The following is a 25,274-nucleotide window of genomic DNA, read 5'->3' as shown; positions in this document are numbered from 1 at the left end:
CCATTGCTTTGCTTAGTTGCATGTGCTGCCATATGGGTCATGTTAGGTTTCTAGGCCCTTGTTATGGACGGATATTGTTTCTTGTCCAAATGCAACAGTTAACAGGGGCATTATGATTATGGGCCTGATAAGTGTGACAACTGAAAATACCAACCCAAAACAGAGTTTTTCAACTGCCGCAAAGTTTGTATAGTTTACAACCATTTAATTACCTAATCCGTGTGACATTTTACCTAATCCATAGACATTTTCTAATACTAAACCCTTGAAAGGTGATGTAACTCTTGTTGAAATTTGTCAAACTAAAATTAATTAATTGAGCATATGTGTGAAGATGGAACGGAGTCATTCTTGGATCCTTAGCCAAAGTTAATTGCTACTGCTGGACCGCACCAATACTTGTCATTTATCTTTTTTTCAAATGAATAATTGATGATATTAAAATTAATCATGTAATTAATAAATAATTGAAGTGAAAACTGCAGAATTTTCCTTCATTTAAACCCCAACATTAACAAGCCATACCATCGTTACACTTCACTAATCACAAATGGCAGAAGATATACATAACATTATTAATTAATTAATTTCAGCTCATAACATTATAATTACACAAGATTACACTATAGTAGATACCCTCTCTCTTATCCAACTTAAAAAAAAAAAAAGGGCAGAATTAAAGAGGTGTTCGTACGTCGATCAAACACGTTAAAACAAACTATCTCGTTAAAAGAGGAAACCAGCGTTCTTGGAAAGAAGACTGGTAAGATATCATGAAGAAGAGAAACACAAGCAGAAAACCTACTCCCCATGGAGTTCCTCCAGCTCTGTGAAGAGAGTCTTTCTCTGGCAAAGGGATCAAATACGACCTCCTTCGGCTTTCATCATTTGAAAGCCAGTGAACTACTAGCAGAAGTAGCAATGGTGACGCCATTAGTGCCAGCTTCACTTGATCGAACATACTCTCCAGCACCGGCTCGTAGTTGATGTACCATGAAATTCCCATCAGCGTCAAGAGTATCAGAAGGAAGAAGCATAGGTGAATTGGCAATGGAGCCTGTTGATGATAATACGTTGATGAATGATTACTAGTACTTGCCATTCTTGATCTCTAGCTATTATTCTTCAAAATATGTTCTAGAAAGGTGACGACGATGATTAATATGTTAGCACCTGGAGGTTACTATATATATATATATATGGATGAGAGAAAGAAGATACGTATTTATGGGTGTGTGATGAAGGAAAGAAAGCTTAGTCACTTGGAAATTCTCTGTTTGCTTTATCAATGTGCAGTCCAACAGGATACGTCCAGCGGAGGACGGTGAGACTTTTTTATGGTTGAGATTCATTGTAATAGCGACTTCACTAATCAATAGCTGCCACGTAACACCGACCACACACTAGATATCAGCCAACTCTTGAATAAAAATAAATAAAGAAGAGGACTGAAACATAGATTTAGGAAAGCCTATCAACCATTATATATATCTAAATGGCAGCCCATGCATGTGAATTTTTTAAAAGTTGCTTCCATTCTTTCAATTTAGTATTCTCACAAATTATTATATATATAAAAAGAAATAATAATAATAATAATAATTCCTTTGAGGACTCAAATAATTCATTAAAATAACTAGTCACATAAAGTTTATTACTTTATACTGGATCGTTAACTTATGATCTTAAGCTCTAAGTAATTAATAGATATTGAGAGGCCAGCTCCTTTGATTTTTTAAACATTACATAGTTAAATTAAAGGAATTCAGTCAGGTCCTACAATAAGAAGATTATTATTTTCTTCAAAGTGGTAGTAGAGAGAATCATAACCGTATCCTAGGTGATGACTTTTTTCACCTTTAGGTATGTTATTTTGATTTTTTTTTTTTTTTCATATATAGATTCAATTCCCCTCCCATCAATAAATTCTTTGTAATTATATACTACCTTTATATGTAAGAATGCCTCATCGGGTTTTGATTTACATCTGAAAATTGTAATTGTGTTAAGTCTATTTAAATTACAGTATTTACTATCTTGTTCAGATGGTAATACCCTTCTTTGTAAACAGTAACCGATGACAAAAAAGAGAGGTATATATTATTTTCCTTTTATTATGGGAGGCTTGGTGGTAGATCTTGATCAAAACGTTTCATTCGAAAATGATCAAAACAATCTCAACTTTCCCCTCAAAAAAAAAAAAAAAAAAAAAAAAAAAAAAAAAATCTCAACATCTTTGGGGCTCAAGGCTAAGCTCTAGAACGGGGATCCCACACTAATGGGCCAATATATAATACAAGGCTCATATAGAAAGTCAAAATGGATCAGAAGCCCAATGGGCTAAATGGCCAGACTGTTTATGGTAAAATTTTTTTGCTTTGAACTGACCAAGCGTAAGAGCTCACAAAGGGTTGTCTTCACTCTCCTGAATTCCAATGCAAGAGACCCATAACATAAATTTTGTTGCTAATTAGATTATTCATACCAACTACTTGATGCTGGATGCTAGAACAGATTCATCCTGCACAATCTATATGTGCATCAACTTAGTGTTTTTTTTTTTTTTTGGTGATGTCATCAAGATGTTGCATGAGGTCATGTATCATTGATATTGTTGCCTTTGGTGGGTTGGTGAAGTGAGGCACTTAATGATTAGCATTTCTCTTTCTGTTTGAATTCCATTTGGAAGCCACTATCTCTATCTACAGTCTTCTATTTTCCATCTCTTTATTAGAGTTCAGACATGAAGTCTTATTAGGCCATTTCTACAAATAGACAAATCATGCATTGTTTGAGTAAGAATTATGGGAAGATATGTCTGGTCTTGGATTGTGACTTGTGAGGTGTTGATGTTAGAAGAAGACAGGGTCCACCATATACTCGATCAATTTCCAAAAGCCCTGAAATTCAGCATGTAATCTAATCCAAGAATTTTCTTTAACAAAAAGCAGGCAGTGTTGTTGGTGACTGGAATAATCAATTAAAGAGGCAGCTAGAGCTAGGACATTACTATATAAGCGACCTTGAACTGAGCCTTTATCTTTGTAATCGATTTCTTAGTTGCAATGGGTTTGCAGTTGACTAGAGTTGGACTTGCATTAACATTAACCGTAGCGTTAATGACATCCATGGTTACCTGTTCAGACAAAGACAGAGAGGAATGTGCAGAGCAGCTAGTGGGGTTGGCTACATGCCTCCCTTACGTTGGGGCCACTTCCAAATCTCCAACGCCAGATTGTTGTAATGGTCTCAAACAAGTCCTCAGAGACAACAAGAAATGTTTGTGTGTGATTATTAAGGATAGAAATGATCCTGATTTGGGTCTCAAAATCAATGTCACTCTCGCTCTTGGTCTTCCCTCTGTTTGCCATGCAACAGCCAACGTTTCCCAATGCCCTGGTAAGTGCTGTTTAAAATGCTAAATATCAGTCAAAAGTTGAGAATTTTATTTAATTATAGCATGGATGCAATACAGCCCTTCTGCACTTGGCTCCTAATTCACCAGATGCTCAAGTTTTCTATCAGTTCGCTAAAAGCTCTAATCAGAGTGGCACCAGCCCTGCTCCTAGTCCTAGCGGTAATTCTGATTTTAACTTCCATAACTACTTTAACGACTACTTTTTTGTTATCAACTTTCAATTAAGAGATGAGCAATTAATTGAAAGCAGATGATGAGAATCCTGCGAGTGGCACCAGCCAGGGACAAAGTGCTCAAAAGATGAGCAGTGGATGTAGCACTAGCAGAAAGGCATTGTTTGGGCTGCAGATAGTTTTTCTGGGGCTTTCACTTTCGTATTTGCGTCACCTACAGTGGTTCATATAGCTCTAGCTTCAGACACCACAAAAGGATTATCCTGGTGGAAACGTCAAACACCTCCCTCAATCTTGACTGTTGTAATATTGAAATTTTTGTCTCTGTACAACTGATACATGTGATCTTACATTATGGACACTGGTGCTACTGTCAGTTGAAATTGATGGGCTTGTTTGTGATAACTCCTACTTCAGATGATATAAATTAGTACTATGCATTGTCGTTCTTCGTTTCGGAAATCTTGCAAATACAGTTATTGTTTTTGCAGCAAACTATTAATATTCCTGAAATTAAGACAGAGCATCGTAACTCTAAACACACAAAACAATCCAAAATAATTAAAAAAAGATTCAAAGGATGACATCGGGAATCTAACAGTCCAGTAAGAAACGACTGTCAGTTGATTTTATGTGGGACCCACGTCCTAGAAGAGTGTTAGGTAGTAGGTTGTTATCTTTTTCCCCATTAAGGTCCAAATGCAATTTCTTGTTAGTTCCTCGAAAGTCGTAAATCGGCTTCCCCTTGCTTTCACATTTGATTTAATAATTTAAAATAAATGGAGTTTAGACATTGCTTCCTTCTCCTCCTCACCTCCCATTCTAAATGACAGCAGTAACCTCAGCATTTCTCGCATGTATGATATCTGGCGTATCTAGCGGCAACTGTTGTCCCCCTCAGGAATATTAGAAGAGTTCCAAAATTAGTATCTGTCCCGCAGGCAACGGGGTGAAATGTGAAATGCCAGATGTCAAGAAGAAGAAGACAGAACCGCCGCTTTGGATGAGTGAGGACCGAGTTGCTGAGTTGTGCAAGACATCTCATCTCATCTCATCTCCTGGTACATAACTCCCAATTTGGCTCCTTATATGTTTGGTGCCCATAATCCATTAGACTCACCCTTCTGCTCAGCAATTGGACGCTTTTGGCTCATAAGGTTGGTTTTTGCCCCAATCTCCTCTCTATCTACTGGTCCTTCTGCTTCTCTTTTGTTTCCAACTGCTCTCACTGTTTTTCTTTTTTCTTTTTCTATACTAGTTTTTGCTTCCTTGGTATTAACGATTTTTTTTAATTGCTTCTGAGTTTTTTGGTCCGTCCTTTTTTATTTTGGTGTTTGACACAGGTGAAATTCAATTTTCAAGCTCGTTCTTGTTTAATATTTACTGTTTATTTGCTTCAGTGATTTTGTTCAATTGGGTTTGCATGAATGCTTGGAAACAACTCGATGGAGTCCTAAACACTGACCACAGTATTAGAATAATTGTTGTTTCAATGGAGGGGAATGTGGTTTGGATGGAGGACACTGAGTAATTTGATTTTGGACTTAATTTTACTCTCAAAAATAGGAACTTTCTCTTGCATTAGGAGGAAAATTCTGGAGCTTTTCCTTTTACCGGATGCGTTATGATACTTGTAGAATGGTAAAAAATCCCATCTTTAATAGTGAAAATTGGCACCCTAATATAATTCACCTCTGTTGCCCTTATGTGGAAGTTGGATCATGTTAGAGTCCACGTTGACTGTCAGTGTGAGGCAAATGTTATTGCAGAATGGGACCTCTGGTCTTATCTATCCTCCAGGTCTCAATGCAGTGAGCACTTGAGCCACTGCCATGTGATATATTCTCCTATGCTGCGGGTATCAAGTTTTTTTTATTAGGGTTTCCCATCTAAAAATGAGCTCTTGGTTTATTGAAGAGTTTGGCTTCCCAAGGATATTCCAATTCTTTGCTGCTATCAAGTAGAGAAATAAAAGGCAGACATGGGATTCTTGATAAGTCCTGACGATGTATGTTTTCTTAGAGAAGTCATGGAAGCTAGGGACCATGTATTATTGTGGTTATTGTTTTGCAGAAAATTTGGTCCACGGTGTTGAAGAAGTTTTGCATCAGAACAAAAGTGGATCATTCTCATAGTTAGTTTTGAGTTTGGCTTGGTGTTAGTAACTTACCAAATTTGTAAAGAGAGAAATTTAAGACCTCTCTAGAATAATTACCATGATGAGCAGGTAATCCTTCAGAAATTCACCTTGATACTTTGACGAACTTAGGGACTGGATTGAGAATTTTGTGATGGCAAAGCATTAGCCTAGGTTTGCGGAGGAATAAATTAGATCATCCTCTTTGAAGGATTCCTCTATCTTTATTCTGCTTCTTGGGTTTCTTTACTAGCCTATAGCTGTTCTCTTTTTGCTGTGGTAGTGTGTTTAAGCTTGAAAATGTCTGTATCTGCTATTTTTTTCTTCTGCACATTGATAAATTTCTTCCAAGAAGGAAAAGGAAAACTTCAGGATAATGAGAGAGATTGCATGGAAGTGTTGCAAAAACTAAAAATCAATTGGAAAGGAGCTTTACAAATAACTCAGATTTTGAAATTTTGAAAGGTTATACCTGTGAATGATATCTGATGTGGCCATTGATTATGCTATGGCCGAATCTTGTGTGTGGACTATCTGTTCCTTTCAGAAAAGTTGCCTTTGGAAATTTATGGTTGGTATTGTAATTAATTTAGTAGAATCGGTATCAACTTTTCATTCTCTGAACTTCAATTTCTATTTTGCAGGTTCCCTCAGATCTGAAACCATACTTCTTGACATGTTTTAAGTGTTAAAGATCTAACTTTTGTAGGATAAATGGGTGATGACATTGAAGAAGATAGTTCATATTTGAAACCAGTTGGAAGATGGGCTGTTTTCTATTATGGTGTGGGTCACATGCTAAATGACATCACTTCTGCTTGTTGGTTTACTTATCTCTTATTATTCTTAACTGATATTGGACTCTCCCCGAGGTATATGTACTTGCAGAACGTAATCCATATTGTTACTTACATTTGCAATATAGTTTTTTTTCCCCAAAATCCAGTTTAAGCTTTGTGTGTGTGTTTGTGTTTTCTTCCCTTGTTTTTTACATATGTAAATTCTGGTAGTTCTCATGGTTTATTCATTCTAGCAGGCTCTTATGTTCTATTCAATGAATTTTACAGAGATGCTGCTATAGTAATGCTTTCAGGTCAGATAGCTGATGGATTTGCCACCATATTTACGGGTGAACTGGTATAAAATTGTACTGCATGATTTGCCATTAAGTAATGCATGTTCTTCTAATCTATGTTTCTTTTTGAAATTTGGTTGGATCTAGTTTTGTGTATTCTTTTCTGTAATAGTACTTTGCTGATATTCTTTGTCTTGCGGAATGATATTTTGTATGTCTTCTTTTTTTTGTTTTTCTGCAAATATAGAGATGCTAAGTTTTATAGATTATGTTCTCTGTGTGAAGGCACTTTTGAGTATATGCCTTCAGTTCCGAGATGGTCAATCATGATTTATAAATTTTAGTTTATAACATACAAGTTAAGACAGTGTACAATATGAATATCATTAAGTGAATTAACAATGAGACCTTAAATATAGAGGTCGGGTTGAGTTTAGTGACGTATTGTATATTTCATATGATGTGGTTTTTATTAAGAAGAATCTTAATTTCAGCATGATGACAAATAATGTAATGTTCAAGGACTAAAATAGGGTTCAACGACTTCAGTTGAGCTTCTACTGATTTAGATGATTTTTTTTTTCAAAGAAGTGCTTCCTTGTTATTTGAGTGTTTTCTATTCAGAGGAACAGGGTGTGGGGGGAGGATAGGTGAAGCAAACAATCTCTTGTATTGCTATTTGGATCCTTGATCATTTTCACTTGGTTTGCATGGAGGATGTCTCTTAATTAATTTGTTATTATCTTTGAAATTTAAAAGTTGGTTCAATTGAAATTACATTGTAATGTAATCTCTCTCATGGAAATCAGCTGTCAATAGCTCTAGCAATTTTGAAACTGTTGTTATGTCTGAAAATTGTAGTAACTGCAGTGCTTTGATTAGAAGCAAGAACATGGATCGATGAGGTGTTGGTATAAGAAGTGATTACGTGTCCTCTGGAAGAATTCCATAAGAAATAGCAGAATTGATTATGAAAACTCTCTTATCTTCTCCCTCTGTAACTTTCCTCACTTTTGCTGTTTCCTGGTGTTCCTCAATCTGCAATTTACCTAGTTAGGGCCATGGGAGTTGACAAAGATCCTCTTGTACTGGCTAAAATAGTAAAAGAAAAAAAAAATTGTTTCCTTTAAATCTTTTTTGAGATTCCTTTTCAGCTTTCATGTGTGATTTGAATTGAATATGTAAATGAGGCAAGCGGACCATTGTTTGTGCTCTTTATTTGAAATTGACACTTCCCTCCAGAAACTGGACGGCAACAGCACAGGCATGCTATGTTGATACTACCTTGATAGACAGCAATTTTATCTCCTAACTTTGAATTGTTATTGAGTTTGTAATATTTTCAATGCTTTTAGTTTTTGCATGACTTTCGCCTTACTTTGGGATAATTATTTTCTCAATGATTTTACTTATAGATAGACAGGTTTGGACATTTCAAAATATGGCATGGTGCAGGATCAGTCCTGGTTGCCATTTCATTTTCATCTGTTTTTGGTGGCTGTTGGCCTTGTAAAATCTTCAGCACCAATTCATGGACTATAGAAACAATTTCTTATAGTGTCTTTGCTGCAATCTTCAATGTGGGTTGGGCTGCTACTCAAGTTTCACACATGTAATGTCCTCTATTGTTTATTATTTTTCATTTCAAATTTGAAGTTGTTGCTCTCATTTCTACAATTTAGATCTTCCATATGTAAGTTGAATTTTTTGAAATTCTTTTAGTTTTTTCTTTTTTATTTTCCCATTAATTGATAGCTTTTCTTTTTTCATCTGATTGCTGTGGTGTCACTCTATTAAAAAAATATCACCCCTTTTCTCTTTTCTGTCCTCCTCTCTTTCTTTAGCATTCTATTTTAACTAAGTTTTTATCAAAATCTAATGGCTGATTCATTTTTTTCCTCGTTTTTTTCCATGAGAATGCTATTTATTTCTCTGGGATGTGGAGGAGTATGTATATACAACGCATGCATTCAATTATAACACCATGTCCTAAACTACTCATCTATAGCAAATTGTTGCTGTTTTCTTGAAGGTCCATGGTGAATTGCATCTCCCTGAATTCAACAAGCAGGGTGGTGATGGCTAGCTGTCGAAATGCTTTTACTATGGTTGGCTTTCTCTGAATACTATTTAATGTTTGCTTTTCATCATATTCTTAATGCAATGTCACTAAATGTGGTTCTCATTTTGCAAAAAATTTCCTAGGTTGCCAATCTCAGTCTTTATGCAGTTGCTTTGACAGTATTCAACGTCAGTGAAGCAAAAACACATGATGATATTGAAAATCAGGTATTATTTACTTCAGCTATGCTTTTCAATTTGACTCTTAAGAGCTTACCCTTATCCTCTTTAATGGCCACCAATGAACAGTACCGTTGGATTGCATACGTGTCAATTTTTATTGGATGCTGCTTTGTGGGAATATTTCATCTTGGAACCAAGGAGCCAAGGTATTGTTACTAGATGTCCTAAACAAGTACTCCGATTCTTATGGGTTGTTCTGATAAGTGCTTATGCCATTAATGGACCAAAACTTTGATCAACAAGGTATTGCGGCACTGGAGAATCATTCTCACCTTTAATATTCTCACCTTGAATGATTCTCATGCAAGCTTGATTGTTTCCGTATTACCACTAAATAATTGGTTGGAGTAATAGATTTCCCTTTTAAATGTAGATTAAGGATAAGTCTGCATGGAAATCGTTATGCAAGGATATCATGGACTTACTGGTTCAAGAAAATTTTATACTACCAAGTTGGACTTGTATATGTGCTTACAAGGCTTGTACAAAATGTTTCCCAGGTCTGTGTACATTTGCCTTTATATTGTGGCCCTGGCCTGCATCTCACCTTTATTCTAGAAGTTCCTTATTTTCATGAGTATGAGATACTCCATTTCACTATTTATAGATTGGTTAAAAGCTAAATTCCCCGTGGATATTATGGGAAGTATTGTCGAAAAATAGGCCTTCCTTCCTAGTAGTTTTTACATCACAATGGCTTCTTTTCCTCAGGCATATCTTGCATTCTATGTGATTAACGATTTGCGAATGACCCAATCAGCTAAAGCTTTGGTAGGTGCACAGATCTTATCAATTCGAGCTTTTAACATTTGTATATGAATCTGATATCATGTCTTATTGTTGGGAGTAGGTACCTGCAATCATTTACATCAGCAGCTTTGTTATATCTGTCATCATGCAGGTGACCCTCATTTGTTGACTTCTATATTTGATATCCTTGCATGATTTGTTTATGTTTATTCTTTTGTTGATAATTAGGCTTTCTACATACATATTGTAGGAAATATCTTGGACTGGACAACGCCTGAAAGCATACTACTCTGCTGGCGGCATTCTTTGGATGTTTTGTGGTGCAAGCATCCTTCTTTTACCCAGAAGCCTGAGTGCTTTCATGTTTGTCATATCCATATTTATTGGGATAGCAAATGCTCTAATGATGGTATGATTTCAGATTCTTTGCTTTAACTCCGAAATGTCAAGTACTTGTCAAATGTGTGTTGATTTTTTTGTTTTTTTTTTTTTTAAATTTTTTTTCTAGTACACTTTTAGTTGTGTGGCTGTGTGAGGTTAAGTCTATTGCTTCCGTCACCCCATTCCCCTCTTCCCCTACGTATTTGCATATAATAATTACACATTAGGGCATTTGTCACATTGATATTTTAAGGGCTGGATTGTCTCCTTCTGTGCTGCCATACTTTCCAAATCTGTTTTCTGTTTTTGATTTTCAGTCTTACGTATCTGTTAAGAAATTTACATGGTTTTTGCGGTTGCAGATGACTTGCATGTTTTGCTCACCCTGTGGTTTTCTTTTTTTTTTCTTTTTTTCCCTACTGAAAATATGAACATCAGGTAACTGGAATAAGCATGGAAAGTGTTCTAGTCGGTTCAGATCTCAATGGCTGTGCGTTTGTTTATGGATCCCTTAGCTTTTTAGACAAGATTTCATGTGGACTTGCTCTGTATGCTCTTCAATCATTTCAAAGTAAGTTGGATTTAACTGCAAGGCCTGCTCCAACCTTTTTGTTATAGTACAAAAGAGGAAAATAAAAACAAAATGTCAAATAAGATGTATTGTAGATTCAGGGGACTTGTTTCGTTACTAAACTTTAAGTTAGTAGCCTTGCACCCTAACAATTGCATATCTATTGCAGATATATAAATAATGTACATGTTATTTCTTTATTTTGCATTTAATTGTTGAAACCTACTCAATATTGCACTGCTCATTGCAGGCATCTCGCCGAAAGTCCAGAATACTCTTTTAGCAGATTATATTTCAGTTACAAGATATGGTTTGGGTCTGGTTCCAGCTTTTTGTTCACTTCTTGGTGTAGCTGTTACATACACTATGAAACTGCATGCTCCTCAGTACAAACCCCTGATGGAGCCACTTTTGGAGTAATGATGTATGAAAAGTTGCCAATTTATTGTGAAGATTGCAATATACCCCAGCAGTTGTGCTCAGTTAGGGATGAAGAATTTCAGATCAGTACAACCCAATCGGCTGGGATTTAGTTTATTTTACTTTATTCTTTCAAGGAGGTCATGTCCAGTATTTGTTCTTTGCTCATAGGATAGTTATTTGAACATTCTTTCTACACAAGGCTAGGCTTCATTCAAATGTTGTACACCAGACGTGCAGTTTAAGAAAAACTAACACTAATACATTCTTACAGGATGTTTACAAGCAAACTATACTAATTTGTTAACGAGCTCAGCAGTTGACAGCTTTTTCCTACTGTTCGGTTATGGCACACTGTTTTTCTCTGGGAATATGGTCCGCAGGCCTGGAAGGTAAACGTCCTTTCATCTCCTGAACTTAGACGTCACTGATCAATTTCTTGATGTTGCTGCTGTGAAACCTGCCTTTATAAAATACATAGAAGTCGTGTATTTTGTTTGTATTTATGTACTCAACTCAGGATATACAATGAGCTGTTTCATCCGAATGTGAAATAGAAACTGTCCATTAAGCTGAAATGTCTGAATTCATTGATTGGATCAAGCAGATTTACAAAATGTTTATTGGGTTTGAGATAGTTATTGTAGATAAAAGTGAATTTCAAAAATTTGGATAGATATGAGATTAGTAGTGGAATTATCAATAAATTCAAATTCGGATGAGTACTTATTCTGCCAGTAAACTACTTCTTATCATTCCTAAATTATGCTGGAGCACTGGAATCCTGTAGAAAATTATGCATGAATGCTTGAACTTTGTACCATGGAGAAAGCCAATGTTTATAGTATATCGTTGATGCTAATTTAACGGTTCAGAAAAATATTATATGTATATATTATATATATTTCATGTCATACCAGCAATGAAAAAGATGATCAGCTCAGCAGCCACAGGAAAATACATATGATATCCTACATTGCGAGATGGAGAACAGGCTTTTTCCGGGGTCTAATATTAGTTCGGGTAGAATCGCGTTTGACCTTGATCAAATGGCTCAGAACTTTTACATAGCGACCCATAATTCCTTTAAGTTTTACTGCTTGCAGACCTTGTTGGTTCTGCCTCCTCATCAATTGAAGCTGTTTCTCTTCTTCAGAGAAGTGTTGGCCAAGAGAATTTCTGCCTCTATTTTCGCTGTCCTCCTTGGTTTCTTCAACATTATTGGCAATGCCATTGATGAGTTGCTTCAAGCTCTTGCGATCTTCATCAACTTTTGCAAGCAAATTATCTTCTCCTCGAAGATCAGCATGCGCTTGTGGCATGTTACTCTTCAAAGGCTTTCTTGTTCTTTTGGACATGGTAATGTCATACCGGTGTTTGCTTGGATTGCACTCGCTCCCCATTTTCAGTTTCTGACTCAGAAGACATGAGCATCATCTCTAGGAGGAAGAAGTTGATATTGAAGGGATGGAAGGGTCGAGTTTACTTAGGAAACAATTAAAAAAGGTGAAACGTCTGTTTTCGCTTTACAAACCAAGCCTAAATATTAAGGACGATATTTCTCCTGCATAGCGATGAAGGTGAAGTTGCACCAAACGACTATAATTCGTTGTGCTCACTCTTCATCACTCAAATTAAGAATTTAATGTTACCATTATACTCCATTTTTTTCTTGCGGTCAATCTCTCTTTTCGAGTTTTGAGTACGTAACTTGATTACTTCGAGAGTTCGAGTTACGTACGTTAACAAAGATTCAATTTGTGGAGCTTTAATATTTTGTCTGGCCCATCTTTGTCAACCTCTACTAATGACCTTCTTGGGAAGCCCATCTTCCTTCACGCCTCAAAGTAGATAGTTACATATAGGTCCGGTCCATTCCATAGAGAAGAAAAAGGAAAAAAGTAGTAGAAAACAATTCAATGGATCCAAGAAATGAAATTGCCAAGTAATGCCATTGGCACAATCTTTTGCCGTTACTTGACCGTCGAAGGTCTGTGTAGTATGTGTTAAAAGAGAGGGACAATCAACATTCAAAAGATGGTCTTTTCTTTTGCTGATACTCAGACTGTGAGCAGTAGTCAATAGATGTTTGTCTTATTAGCTTTGGAGAATCGCTTTTAGCAGAATATGCATATTCCTGGGAACCTGCGCATTTTCTCTTCCTTCTGTACCTCGACGGGGATCTCAAGCCTAAATATCCACATACATCTCGCTGAAACGTGTCTTTTCATGCCAACAAAAAAAAAAAAAAAAAAACCCGGAACCGGAAGGCAGCTTCTCCAATGCTGCATTGAGATTCTGATAGCGACATAACTTTTCCCCGCTTCAATCGCTTCAGTAGAGAGTAGTAGCGCCAGCAGTAGTACAGCCTACTTTCTTGGCCATGGTGGCGGTGCATGGCAGCAGAAACAGAGACAGAAGAAAGCAGCGCATTGCTTTGAAACAAAGAATAACTCAATCCCATCCCCATGGCGTTCCTTACTCCTGGAGTGCTATCAAAGCTTCTAGAGAATGCGGGCAACAAGGACGTGAGTGTTACCGGAGAACACCGGTCCGCGCTCCTCCAGGTGGTGGAAATCTTGCCTTCTCTTGCTGGAGCTGAGGATCCCTGGCAGAGCACTGGTTTCTTCTTGAAGGTTTCAGACTCTCTGCATTCTGCTTACGTGTCCATTCCGGATGAGGACATGGATTTGATATACAGTGACAAGATCCAACTAGGACAGTTCGTTTACATTTCAAGGTTGGATTGGGGTTCGCCCGTTCCGGTGCTTCGCGGGTTGAAGCCCGTGCCCAGGAGGCGGCCCTGTGTGGGAAATCCCAAGGATTTGGTGTCGAGTGATCTATTGCCTATTAAAGCTAATGTTAATGTGAATTTAAGCAAGGAGAAGAAGGGGTCCAAGAATGAATCTTTGACCAAGACAAAGAAGAGAGCAGTTGATTCCAAGGTGGAAGGTTTGGAGATGAGAAGGTTGAGTTTAGATTCGGCCAGGAGGATCTGGGATCAAACTCCAACACCCAAATCTTCTTCTCACACTAATCTCAGTCTGAAATCGTCCAACAGTAATGTATGGTTTTGCTCTTCATTCCATTCCCTTTTCTTTCTTTTGGCTCTTTTTCACATCTGCATTTGTTCGCTTGGAAAAGCTAAATTTAGAGGTTTTGAATTTATGTAGTGCTAGTTTATTATGTATTCATAGGTGCAACTCCACATGCTCCTTATAGTACCATTTGTATTTCACAGTGCTCATCACCAAATGTTGCTGCAGGTTCATTTGGATAAGAAGGCCTCTCCTAAGAACGATTCAACACTGAAGAGGCCAACTTTATGTGTCTCGCCATTGAAAAGCAAAAATCAACAGTCTTCACCTAAAGTCCCTGCAAAGCCTTTGAAGAATGATTTCAAGTCAGCTGCTGACCGGACCATTCCCAGCTGTCTTGTGAAGGTGCCTACTAGTTCCAAAACATGGTCTGAACAAGAACAAAGGATTTCGTGGAATGTGCTTCCTCCCACCATTCAGAATCTAGGAAAGGTTTGAACCCAAATCCATGCTTTTGACATTCTATTGTGGACCATTTCGTGCCAAATTCTTACTTCTTAAGTTCTTCTTGATTTCAGGAAACCGTGCATCATAGAAATGTTGCTTTTTTGGCTGCTGTAAGTGCAGTAGAAGAGGCATCAGTTGCTGAAAACGTCATTCGTTGCATGCAGTATGAATCTTATTCTTCTAATCGTACTTAATTTAATCATCAACTGGTCTGCATAGTTTTATTTTCTTCTTGTGTTGTCACTTTGATGAAATTTGAGGTCAAAATTTCTTTCCTGAAACTTTGGTTGATTCATCATAGTGCAAAACACTAATTTCCTCAGAACTGCTTATCTTTAAACTAATAGGAAGACCTTTGCTCTTATTCTCATGAATTCATTTACGGAGTTCCATATGATCTATGACATTGGATCAACATAGCAAGTGAAAACCAAAAGAGATAAAATACTGCCAATTTCTCATAAAGGTCACAATTGCATTCCTTTCACCTCATTGTTTAGACACTGAAACCGGGAATTTATTATGATCATTTTGTCAAAGCCAAACTTCAGAGCATGGCAGGCGTGCAGATTTTGACTTTCTTAGGAGTGTATTTATTTTTTCTGGTATAAAACAGTATTCATGCGTCTCTTTCTTAAACTCGATGCAACTATACAACTAACTAAAATCTGCTCATCACCAATTTTCCTTGATATTCTGGATTTTATACTATCTGCTGGAGATTTTTTTTTTTTCTATTATAATGTAAAGTATGATTAATAAAAGAAACATGAAAAAGGAATCTAGAACTGCCTCTTCATTCTGCTATGTATTTAATTAAAAATATCTATGCACGTGTCTTATGTTCCTTCAGTTCTGATTATTGTATTTGTTATTATTTATTATTATCATTTTTTTTTTTTGGTTTTTTAGAGAATTTGCAGAACTGTGCAAGTCTCCAGAGAATATATATTCAGGATCACTAGTTGAACAATATTTGGACCTGCACCAGAATATGCAGAAAGCAGCAGTGGTGATTAATTCTTTACTCAGTGACAGCCGTCTAGAAACAAAATCAAGCTTTTACAATAGCCAACATTGTTTATCAGCTGATGTAGAAAAAACTAAAACAAGTAGAAGTGCAGCTTCTTGGCTTCATGCCGCCATAGAGACCAACCTTTCCAAATTCATCCTGTTCAAGAAGCCAGAGAAGAGTGAAATGGTGAATAGCAATAACTGTCATTATGTTGTCCTCGAGAACAGCACAGAAGATTTTAAATCTGAGAATCAATCTCCTCAAAACAATCAAAGACCTAGGAACAATAGCAACTTATCAGATTCAAGCCCTAAGCAAGTGCCATCTTTAGTGAGACATCTTTCAGTTAGAAAAAAGATGGATCTGAAAAGGGAGCATTGTCCTAAGGGAAATGGGTTAAAGAAAGCAGCAAGTTTAGCTGAAAAGTTGCTCTTGCATTCTCGTGGATGGTTCTTGGAGTATATGGAGAAGTCATTGAACAATGGATTTCAGTTTTGCAGAGCGGAAGGTTCTGAAATTGCCTGTCTTCTTGGGCAGCTTAAAAGGGTGAATCAGTGGTTAGATGACTTGAGCAGTAGGGAAGTTATGACTAGTGGAAGGGTAGAAGACTTGAGAAAGAAATTATATGAGTTTCTACTGGAGCATGTTGAAACAGCTGTAGCTGCTGTGAATAGATAATATTCAATGAGAACTAACTGTGGCGATACCCAGGAGCTGATTAGTTTCTGTTTCCCTTTGGCATTGGGTATTTTATGGTTAACTGCAAGGTTTTTTTCCGATAACCAAAATTCATAAAATGAGTGTTCTTTTTAACATTTCCAAATTTTTAACCATTATCGACCTATCCCCCCTGACAGCGAGGAAGATGGCACTGGCTTCAACTTGTATTATTTCTTTGTTCTCCAAATTTACCTGATTTCTTTGATGATATCATGACAGGTTCTCCTTTTGGAAACATATTTCTTTCAGTTTTTTCTTGTTGACTATAGACAGTTGTGAAGTGTAACTTATAAATGAGCTCGAAATCCAAAATCTGTCGATGTTCAAAATTTCCAGTGCTGTAGGTTTGTTTTCTGTGCAGGCATATGTTACCAGGTGAAGTGAATTCCAGCCATCCTTGAAAAGTCGATTTTCCAGAAAGAGGTTACCCTCAAGTGAAGTTAATATGTGATAATGAGCTTTTAACCTTCTAAAAGATATTACTTTTGAAGCAAATGTAGGAGCATGTTATTTCCTGTTCTCTAAAGAATTTGATAACGTGTCCCTGTACTCTAATTTTACCGGTAAGCTATGAAATACATATTTTCCCACACTATAATGGAAATCACCTATTGATATTCAAAAGTCAGTTGGTCAGGAAATAGCCATTAGATGATTCATTGAATTCCCCGAAGGCGGTGGTGGGTTCCTGACTGAAGCTGCAGCAGTTTTTGCAGACGTTTTCATTCCTTTACAGGCCTTCATGTGTGTGTACAATTTCTCTGGCTTGAACGACTTTCCACATTGCCTATATTTTTGCCTTGCAATGGTTATGAATTTTACAGAGAATGTGACATGATCATCTTAGTAGAAAGAATTTGATTCGGTAATGTGAATCTTAATCAGATTTCGAGAAGGATCAGAGGAATTATGTAACTTTAAAACTGAACAGCATTTCTTTTTTGGATATATTTCATCGAGATTATATTTGTGCGGTCTTAGAACTATATTTTATCTATAAAATTCAGTAAAAGAATTTAAAAACTGAAGATGAGAAGTGACATTAATTGGACTTACGAGCAGGTGGGTGCACCGACTGGCTTGTAAGCAGCAGGAACTTCTTTTGGATTACTAAATCTGCTTTGCTGCTTTTTCTCTGAGTTCTTAGCTCCATCAGAACTTCTCCTGTTAATTACTTAAATCAAGTTAGTTACTGTTACATGTAAGGCAATGCTTGAAACATTAATATTTCTGTAATTAATTATTTGTTGTACCGAGAATTGTATTGTTGTTGCTGACTCCACGAAGTACCGAGAACTCTGGTAGAGCAAATGTCAGCTTTATTCAAGGAAGGAGAATATACATTAATTGCAACCAGAGCAGCATCTTTTGTGTCCACAGCACCACAAGTCATCAAGCTTCGAAGCATTTTGGAAGCTCCAGTTGAATGGCTCTTACTCTTTGCAAACTGTGATTGCGGTGAAAGTGAGAATGGTGAACTTAAGCTGTCCATCTTTTCAATGCTACTGCTGCTGTCATTGTACTCTTTGATGTTCGTCTTCTTGTTCTTCTTATTCCTTTCACCCAGTAGCGGGTTAGAACGAAAGCAAGATGACGAAAGAGACTCAAAATTGTCCATTCCTTGTTTGCTTTCATCTTGTTCTTGCTTAGTAATTAAATCATCACTTGATGTGGACTCCTCTGAACTGAATATGAATATGGGTGGTCCTTCATAATTTTCAGACGGCGCTTTCGTAGGGATACGGATTCTACTAGGATCTGGGGATTCTTGTTTCTCTTGCAGCTGATTGTCGTCAATTTGATTCCCAACTTGGACATTCTTGTCATTTTTTAGCATGGAAACTTTCTTGTCATCATCTGTTTTATCCACATATTTGGTTTTATTATATGGCAACTTTTTCTTTTAGTGGTGCATGGAAATCAAATCAAATAAAAAATATTACCTTACTTACCAAAAGAAATGGCAGGAAAAATTTCAGATCCTTTGAGAACGTATTCATTGTCGGAGATTGGGGTAATGAGATCATCATCCAGTAAATCTTGCCAAACGTAACCATTCTTGTATTTCCTGCATTAATGCAAAAAATTATTACTAGTAATTAAAAACGGAAATCTGAACTGCTCAATCAGCCCACATTTAGCGACCCACCAACCTCTTGTAAGACCAAGAAAATGATTCTGGCATGTCTTTTCCTCGCAGATCAGCCATCCATCTCTTCACATCTTTAATTTTAAATAAGCAAAATGTTATCAGTCTCATGAAAAGGAAATAAATAAAAGTTTGAAATTAAGAAAGCAGAATGGAATTAACCTCGGAGATAAACGCCGTTTCGATAGAGATGGTGAACCCTTATGAGATGAGGTTGCTCGATGCGGCCAAGACGACTAAGGAAGTAAATGATGTGAAGACGCCTCACTTCTCCTCCTTTGTGCATGGTTGTCGATGCTTCCGATTCTCTTTCTAATTCTGTTCTTGAACAAAACTAATTCAAACACACACACACACATGTATATACCTATATATATGCATTGCAAAAATTTAAAAGAACAGCAAGAAACAAAACCGCTCTTCTTTTCAGGCACTGTTCTCTGATCGACTAATATGTATATATATATATATCGATCAAACAATATTCAAAACATCGTTCATTGTCAAAAACAATTATTTACTCAGAGCATAACAATCCCCGAGAGAGATATGTTTTTGTCTCTCTGCTGTGCATGCTGCCGGCCTGAAATGATCCACTCTCGTATCTCCCTCCATATACAAATATATATATATATATATATATATATATATATATATATATATATATATATATACATATATATATATATATATATATAAATGCAGGCCTAGCTAGGGTGCATATATAAAATAATCCTTCGTATAAAAATTTATCGTGCAAGCGAAAAGAGTGATTGGATTTTGAGTATTACCGGAGTATTGCCTCCTTTCTCCCTGTCCACTGTCCAATTTTTTTGTGGAGAGATGAGATATAATTTGCGAGATAGAGAGTATATGCGTATATATGGAGAGAAGCTATCATCCGCAACCTTTATTCAGATTTCCCGCGATTTAACAAACTTCACATAAATAGGCAGCTTTTGACCAAAACGTTATTTTCCAATTCTATTCTTTATGCGGGTTTCTTCTATATTATTCTCTTTGATAGGACCAAAGTTTTTTTTATTTTTTTTTTATTTTTTCCTTTTTGGAGAATGGATAGGACAATTATATATACCTTTTCATACTATTAATTATTGGTCAATATGAAATACCACTCTCCAACAAATTTAGGGTCTCTCTGATATATGCTGGATATTTTTAAATTTTTAATGATAATAAAAATAATAATTGTTAAAATATTAAATGAGGTATAGTTGTTTTTATATTATTATCATGTACTTATATACATATTTTTTATTTTTTTTAAGATGAATATATTATTTAGCCTACCGAAATTGCTCAGCTATTTAATTACCAATTAGTGGATGATAACTATAAATGCTTAGTTATCTATAAAATTTAATTATATAGTCTAAATATAATTTATTAATTATTATTTAGCTTGTAATAACTGTCAATAATTTTATTAATAATTATTTTTATAAAATTAATATAGTCTGAATATAATATAAATACAAATAAACTAAAATTTGATAGGAAGAATTTTTTAAAATGATAATTAATAGAATCTATAACTAATTGAAACTTATATCAATTATAAGTTGGTAATTAGAGTCGCTGTCAAATAGATTTAGGTTAACTATTTAGTATTTTGTATGAGTCATTAAGTAGTATACGGATTTTTGTGAAGTCCAAATCAACCAAATTGAATCAAAATGGAAAAAAATTCAAATTAAATCAAATTAAATTTCTATTAATTGAGTATTACTATTTATTTTCATTAATGAATCATTATTTTATGGAAAATATTTGTCTATAATAAATGTAAATATTCACTTTGTAATTAAATCAATGAGGGAGAAAAATAATGCACTAAAATTAGTCATTTGGATATTAATTAATCTATTTAAATTATACTATGTTAGTGGAATCATGATCCTGACAGCAACCTAATGTAAATTTTGCACCACATCCACATGGCATACGGAGGAGGAAGATTACTCCAAAACGACACAGACATACATATATATACTTTGATAGAAGAGAAACATACAGTCAAAAGTATTTGAAAAAGGGTTAAGTAATTGACTGTTTCATGTACGTACTTGTTCTTGGTAAACGCCAATTCACTCCTTAATTATATTCCGATGCAGTGTTCCTGAGCCTTTTGGATTCGTAGCCAAAACAAGTTCTTGTTACAACAACCAGTTCTCTTCTGCAACTTCCCTATAGATACTACCAATCTGAGCAAGTGTTGTAAAGAGAAAAGCACGATCAAGAACCAGACGACGTGTATAACTAAAACATTTCAGTTTAATTAGAAAAAGATGGAATGATTAGGTTCTTACCTTTGATTTTCTCTTTTTTCTTGACTAGCTTCTTTAATTAATTATCTTTATTGTGGCTCTCACAGGCTCTCGTTCTCTGCATATTATAGGTATGTATAACAGTACTACGCATGCAGAGGGAGGGAGGGAGGGAGGGAGGGATAAAGAAAGAAGGAAGAAAAGAAACAAACAAATTAAGAGTTAAGATACCGACTATCAATGGGTTGTTTTTTAGTTAGCTGATTGGAGGCGAATATAGGATTGAAGAAGGAGGTCAGTGGATTATAGTTGGGCAATGGGTAACTTGAGCGTGGGGGAATGTTTTGATAATTAATGAATTAAATTGTAATTTTTCATAGAAAAAGAAAAACGTGCCGTCTCAGTTGAAACTCATAAGGCTAAAAGTATAATGCTATGATATGTCCACTCTACCAGTATTCTATAAGCTAGGAGATGTTTATGTTAGTTAAGTGGTCACACTTACTTTGATTAGTTGGTATATGAGCGTGATAAATGTGTAATATCCTCATTTTTCATCTCTCTCTCTTTCTTCATCAACACTGCCTTGATTGGTTTTGATTTCTCAGAAATTATCATTCTTTTTTTTTTTTTTTTTCAAAAACCTAAGAAAAGTTTTGAATTTCCAAGGCTCAATAAAATAGTTATGGATTCATACATGTCCATCCAATTCTTTAAATGTAACTAACAAGTTCTAAACCGAAAGAAACTATACATTGCTTGTCAAAATTTTTAATGATTTTATATGTGTAATATGCAATTCAAAATGGTAATTGCATCCTTCTTGCCTCCAATCTTGTACAGGGTTCTGATTTTGTTCTAAGGATTCCTGGACTTGAGAATTTTATTGTTGTTTGGAATATATGAAAATTAGAGTATATGGAAGTTTTGCGAGGAGTATGTGAAGCCTTATAATCAAGTTTATGAATTGTATCTGTCCTTCCTAGCTAGTAACCAAATAACTAGTCAGGGATAGCGATTATGTAAGTTCCTAACAATATGCTTGACAAGTGAATGTCACATGGAACCAAGCTAAAGTTAAAACCAAAATCCAGTCCTTTTAATTTTTTTTCCAAATGCAGGAAAATACATAGGAAATAATTCAATAATGAAACTTGAAGGGACGTTACGCTAGCTACATGTTAGTGTCAAGTCATTTAGTTGTTATAATGGTGGAACTTGTGATGGACATGTGCATTCTTAACTCCTCCCTCTCTGGTAGCTGGAATACAGTGTTGTTGGATTACAAGGATGGATGAATTCTCTGAAAAGTCTGATGAAAGTAGAGTGTCACCTAAGGCTCCCAGCTCCTCACAGTCACTCCATTCTAATAGCCCCATTGTCAATTGTGTTGCAGCTCCTTGCCCTCGTCCTACTATGTACAACTCACAACCATTATGCATTCTTCTCATTGTTGTGATTATTTCATCCGCAGAGCTCACTGGTACTTCTGTGTATATTATGGAGTCATCGTACATCGTCTTGTACCTGAAGTCATTAACATAATCATCATCTAGCTTTTTCTCTATATCCAGCTCGGTTAAAGCCTCTTTTTCCTCATTCACTACTGCTGTAGTAGGAACAAAACGCGCAACTGTAAGCATCACTCCCATGGTTCCTGCCATCCTCCACGCAAAAGCTAAGGCCTCACGACTGTCTGCCCCGCCAAGAAAGGCCATGATGAAGTGGGTCTGTGTTTGGAATTCGCCAAGACCCCTATCGATGAGTATTCCAATAGAGCAAGGAGCCGTTGCTAGGAGGTTTCTATTGACGGCTCTCAATGAAACGTCCTCCTCATCCTGAAGTTTGCCATAAATATCTGGTTGCTTATGAAATGGAACCAAGATGAGATTGACTCTCTTGTCCTCTGCTAGTCTACTCACATCTTCATGCATGGAGCTGTATGGAGATACGACCGTTAGTGCCTGAATTGAGATCGCTGTGAATTTGCTTTCAAAGGTGTGGAAGGCATTGATGATGTGTTCTGACTCTTGTACCTCCTGGTTTTTGCTCCCTTGGCCGGTGGCAGCAGTAACATGATTGTAAGCGTCATGGACAATTAGCATTGCAGTAACACGTCTTTCTGTCAGTTGAAGCAAATGGAGAGCGAAAATGCAGATGGGAGATTGCTTTGTAGGATTAGAGTATTGAAGAAGATTAATCATTCCTGATAAATTGCTAGTCGAATGAATGCAAGAAAGAATTCGTAGTTCAGAGTCATTTTTGCTTCGCTCAATGGTCCTGCGTTTGAACGGTCTGACATGCTTTGTGGACTTAATGGCAGCCATGGCAATAGGCTTCACCATCAAAGTTATTAGGATCAAGGACATGGTCATAATGGCAAACAGTTGTTGGTCAAAGCCCTATATGTACAATTTATAAGATTTTAGAAAAGAAATGGAACTTAATTTTGATATGCAAAAAGAGAGAGAGAGAGAGAGAGAGAGAGAGAGAGAGAGAGGAAGATGAAAATTAAATGCATACCCGCAAATCTCTCCCAGAGTTCATAACAATTAAAGCCAAAACGCCTTTGGTGTTCATAAGGACCCCAAGAAGGATTCCTTCCCGAGTAGACATGCCCTGAGTCATTGAGAAGATGAAGGCGCCTACAATTTTCGTCAAGCAAGCCAAAATTACGACTGTGATGACAATCAATGGATTAACACTACCAGTCATATCAAATAGATCGGTCTTAAGCCCGTTGGTCCAGAAGAAGGCTGGAAGCATAATCCCAGTGACAAAGTCTTCAAGTTTCTCTATGAGCTTTGTTGTAAGATCTCCTTTGGGTATAACAAGTCCGAACAAGAAAGCTCCTATCATGGACTGAGAGCCGCAAGCATCTGTAATGAATCCGAAGACGACTACACCTCCAAGAATAAAATATGTAAGCAGCTCGTAATCGATGCCTCCATTGGATGAGTTATTGAGACGAATAATCCAGGAAATGCCAGGCCGCACCACAAACCAACATAAAACCGCAAATGCAATCATTGTAAATACATTCAAGTAATAAAAATGTTGGTTAGCCATTGTTATTGTGGCCACCAAAAGAGACCAAGCTACAAGGTCACAAAGAATAGCTGACGATAAGGCCAATCTTCCGATATCCGTATGTAGTAGCTTCATGTCTGAAAGGACTCGAGCAAGATCAGAAAAGCTCGTGACAGTGAGGGTAATGGCCCACACAGCACCGCCCATACCCATCAATTTCGCATCTTTGAAATGCATAATGAAGTAATATAATCCTATCCCAGAAAAGAGAGGAAACAGAATAGTGATCGCTGCATTGCACATGGCCTTTCTCTCAATGCATCTCAACGTAGTTATGTCAATTTCTAAGCCCACAAGGAACATATAGTAAACCAAACCTAATTGGCCCATGGTGTCTAACGTCGTGGTGGACTTGGCCGGATGTATGTATCGATTAGAAAATGGACTGACCGCGGTGAAAGTTTGGCCTAGCAAAACGCCACTCTGCGTTGTAATGTAATAACCAAAGATGGGTTAAATTCAAAAAAACAAAAACAGAGAGATTTTATTACAAATATACTCACCAAAAGCTCTGCCAAGAAACGTGGCTGGCGAAGAGGTTTGAGGACAATGAACAAAAGACGAATGCACAACATCATAAGACTCAATTGTATGACAAAGTAAGGAAGAGAATTGATCAATGAATATTCACTTTTCCAAAACGCCTTGTCGTTTGTTACTTTTTCGTAGTAACATGCCGTTATCGTATTTCCAGCTCCCCGAAGTACTATGTATTCTCCGTCGCTTAATCCTTTGGTTTGATTATTATTCATCTTTATTTTTACTACCAACTCCAAGCACGATTACAATCTACCCGAATCATGTATTTATACGTATTCTGTATACAAGAATTTAAACTGAAAGCTATAATAGAGAGCTTTGACTGGCAAATACACGAAGACTAGTCAAATTAAGACATGAAGTTGTTGCAATTTGATAAAATTCTATGGTTGTCCGCACAAAGTGCTCTTGTGTAGTTTTTTATTTTTTATTGTTTTATTTTTGTTTCTATCAGTAGTATGTTAGCTTTGTGGTTGGGTTTCTACTTTTCTATTTTTTGTTGGTTAATCTCTTTATATATAACAATAGCACATCAAAATCTTATATTGGAATGCCTTTTTTTTTTTTTTTTTTTAAATCAATTGTCTCTCTCAAATTATTTTTTATTTATATCTATTTCCTAAATTAGATATATATTTATTTTCATTTACCAAGCAATCAAATCTTTTTAAAGAAAGTAATTGATTTTCACTGATTTA

The 25,274-nt window shown here is 36.2% G+C and overlaps 7 protein-coding genes across 13 annotated transcripts; 3 read left to right on the top strand and 4 right to left on the bottom strand.

Annotated features, from left to right (window-relative positions):
- Nucleotides 1–467: 467 nt before the first annotated feature.
- Nucleotides 468–1,388, bottom strand: LOC105650323 (oxidoreductase/transition metal ion-binding protein). The gene has a single exon (XM_012237202.4). It carries the CDS (start codon nt 1,100–1,102, stop codon nt 719–721), a length of 384 nt encoding a protein of 127 aa, XP_012092592.1. The 5' UTR covers nt 1,103–1,388; the 3' UTR covers nt 468–718.
- Nucleotides 1,389–2,753: 1,365 nt separating this feature from the next.
- Nucleotides 2,754–4,053, top strand: LOC105650320 (non-specific lipid transfer protein GPI-anchored 14). The gene is made up of 3 exons (XM_012237198.4): nt 2,754–3,399; nt 3,476–3,577; nt 3,669–4,053. The coding sequence occupies exons 1-3, from the start codon at nt 3,066–3,068 to the stop codon at nt 3,821–3,823; spliced, it is 591 nt and encodes a 196-aa protein (XP_012092588.1). The 5' UTR covers nt 2,754–3,065; the 3' UTR covers nt 3,824–4,053.
- A 193-nt stretch (nt 4,054–4,246) lies between these two features.
- LOC105650321 (uncharacterized) lies at nt 4,247–11,954 on the top strand. Of its 5 annotated transcripts, XR_002286212.3 has the most exons (14): nt 4,253–4,748; nt 6,373–6,600; nt 6,796–6,865; nt 8,219–8,415; nt 8,836–8,911; nt 9,009–9,092; nt 9,174–9,253; nt 9,481–9,607; nt 9,819–9,878; nt 9,958–10,008; nt 10,108–10,266; nt 10,677–10,809; nt 11,060–11,369; nt 11,504–11,954. XR_002286212.3 is itself a non-coding variant. In XM_012237200.4 (13 exons), the coding sequence occupies exons 2-13, from the start codon at nt 6,443–6,445 to the stop codon at nt 11,227–11,229; spliced, it is 1,365 nt and encodes a 454-aa protein (XP_012092590.1). In that variant the 5' UTR covers nt 4,247–4,748; nt 6,438–6,442; the 3' UTR covers nt 11,230–11,954. The 5 variants fall into 5 exon arrangements, 4 of the variants coding, with proteins under 4 accessions (XP_012092590.1, XP_012092589.1, XP_089579685.1 ...); XM_012237200.4 differs by having other exon boundaries at nt 4,247–4,748; nt 6,438–6,600; nt 11,060–11,954; XM_012237199.4 differs by having other exon boundaries at nt 11,060–11,954.
- A 145-nt stretch (nt 11,955–12,099) lies between these two features.
- LOC105650350 (uncharacterized) lies at nt 12,100–12,632 on the bottom strand. The gene has a single exon (XM_012237236.4). It carries the CDS (start codon nt 12,630–12,632, stop codon nt 12,201–12,203), a length of 432 nt encoding a protein of 143 aa, XP_012092626.1. The 3' UTR covers nt 12,100–12,200.
- A 225-nt stretch (nt 12,633–12,857) lies between these two features.
- Nucleotides 12,858–18,415, top strand: LOC105650319 (elongation factor 1-delta, putative (DUF936)). Of its 2 annotated transcripts, XR_016321506.1 has the most exons (5): nt 12,858–14,294; nt 14,496–14,759; nt 14,846–14,937; nt 15,687–17,072; nt 17,139–18,415. XR_016321506.1 is itself a non-coding variant. In XM_012237197.4 (4 exons), exons 1-4 carry the CDS (start codon nt 13,698–13,700, stop codon nt 16,465–16,467), a joined length of 1,734 nt encoding a protein of 577 aa, XP_012092587.1. In that variant the 5' UTR covers nt 12,858–13,697; the 3' UTR covers nt 16,468–18,415. The 2 variants fall into 2 exon arrangements, 1 of the variants encoding a protein (XP_012092587.1); XM_012237197.4 differs by having other exon boundaries at nt 15,687–18,415.
- Nucleotides 15,770–19,600, bottom strand: LOC105650349 (UPSTREAM OF FLC protein (DUF966)). Of its 2 annotated transcripts, none has more exons than XM_037640974.2 (7): nt 19,450–19,600; nt 18,821–18,976; nt 18,663–18,732; nt 18,462–18,577; nt 17,763–18,366; nt 17,566–17,673; nt 15,770–15,945 (listed from the first exon to the last, which is right to left on the bottom strand). In XM_037640974.2, exons 2-7 carry the CDS (start codon nt 18,942–18,944, stop codon nt 15,909–15,911), a joined length of 1,059 nt encoding a protein of 352 aa, XP_037496902.1. In that variant the 5' UTR covers nt 18,945–18,976; nt 19,450–19,600; the 3' UTR covers nt 15,770–15,908. The 2 variants fall into 2 exon arrangements, with proteins under 2 accessions (XP_037496902.1, XP_020541410.1); XM_020685751.3 differs by lacking the exon at nt 15,770–15,945 and adding an exon at nt 17,143–17,296.
- Nucleotides 19,601–22,018: 2,418 nt separating this feature from the next.
- Nucleotides 22,019–25,219, bottom strand: CHX21 (cation/H+ exchanger 21). The gene is made up of 3 exons (XM_012237233.4): nt 24,540–25,219; nt 23,470–24,459; nt 22,019–23,348 (listed from the first exon to the last, which is right to left on the bottom strand). Exons 1-3 carry the CDS (start codon nt 24,786–24,788, stop codon nt 22,143–22,145), a joined length of 2,445 nt encoding a protein of 814 aa, XP_012092623.1. The 5' UTR covers nt 24,789–25,219; the 3' UTR covers nt 22,019–22,142.
- Nucleotides 25,220–25,274: the final 55 nt, after the last annotated feature.

Source organism: Jatropha curcas, chromosome 6 (assembly GCF_041381405.1).
Source record: "Jatropha curcas cultivar XTBG-Jc1 chromosome 6, XTBG_Jcur_1.0, whole genome shotgun sequence".
NCBI classification, from domain to species: Eukaryota; Viridiplantae; Streptophyta; class Magnoliopsida; order Malpighiales; family Euphorbiaceae; genus Jatropha; species Jatropha curcas.
The sequence above is the reverse complement of the archived record's forward strand: the minus strand, read 5'-3'. Positions and strand labels throughout refer to the sequence as shown.

Bases quoted from the DNA above. Each gene is read 5' to 3' on its own strand.
- CHX21 (XM_012237233.4), bottom strand. From the start codon at position 24,788: ATGAATAATAATCAAACCAAAGGATTAAGCGACGGAGAATACATAGTA. The intron at 24,460-24,539 runs GTGAGTATATTT...ATTACAACGCAG, and splicing joins GTTTCTTGGCAGAGCTTTTG to AGTGGCGTTTTGCTAGGCCA. The intron at 23,349-23,469 runs GTATGCATTTAA...TTGTACATATAG, and splicing joins ACTCTGGGAGAGATTTGCGG to GGCTTTGACCAACAACTGTT.
- LOC105650350 (XM_012237236.4), bottom strand. From the start codon at position 12,632: ATGGGGAGCGAGTGCAATCCAAGCAAACACCGGTATGACATTACCATG.
- LOC105650323 (XM_012237202.4), bottom strand. From the start codon at position 1,102: ATGGCAAGTACTAGTAATCATTCATCAACGTATTATCATCAACAGGCT.
- LOC105650319 (XM_012237197.4), top strand. From the start codon at position 13,698: ATGGCGTTCCTTACTCCTGGAGTGCTATCAAAGCTTCTAGAGAATGCG. The intron at 14,295-14,495 runs GTATGGTTTTGC...ATGTTGCTGCAG, and splicing joins TGAAATCGTCCAACAGTAAT to GTTCATTTGGATAAGAAGGC. The intron at 14,760-14,845 runs GTTTGAACCCAA...TCTTGATTTCAG, and splicing joins CCATTCAGAATCTAGGAAAG to GAAACCGTGCATCATAGAAA.
- LOC105650321 (XM_012237200.4), top strand. From the start codon at position 6,443: ATGGGTGATGACATTGAAGAAGATAGTTCATATTTGAAACCAGTTGGA. The intron at 6,866-8,218 runs GTATAAAATTGT...TTTTACTTATAG, and splicing joins CCATATTTACGGGTGAACTG to ATAGACAGGTTTGGACATTT. The intron at 9,093-9,173 runs GTATTATTTACT...ACCAATGAACAG, and splicing joins ATGATGATATTGAAAATCAG to TACCGTTGGATTGCATACGT.
- LOC105650349 (XM_020685751.3), bottom strand. From the start codon at position 18,944: ATGCACAAAGGAGGAGAAGTGAGGCGTCTTCACATCATTTACTTCCTT. The intron at 18,578-18,662 runs GTTGGTGGGTCG...GCATTAATGCAG, and splicing joins TTTTCTTGGTCTTACAAGAG to GAAATACAAGAATGGTTACG. The intron at 17,297-17,565 runs GTAAGTCCAATT...GCAAAAATATAG, and splicing joins GTCGGTGCACCCACCTGCTC to GCAATGTGGAAAGTCGTTCA.
- LOC105650320 (XM_012237198.4), top strand. From the start codon at position 3,066: ATGGGTTTGCAGTTGACTAGAGTTGGACTTGCATTAACATTAACCGTA. The intron at 3,400-3,475 runs GTAAGTGCTGTT...GATGCAATACAG, and splicing joins CAACGTTTCCCAATGCCCTG to CCCTTCTGCACTTGGCTCCT. The intron at 3,578-3,668 runs GTAATTCTGATT...AATTGAAAGCAG, and splicing joins CCCTGCTCCTAGTCCTAGCG to ATGATGAGAATCCTGCGAGT.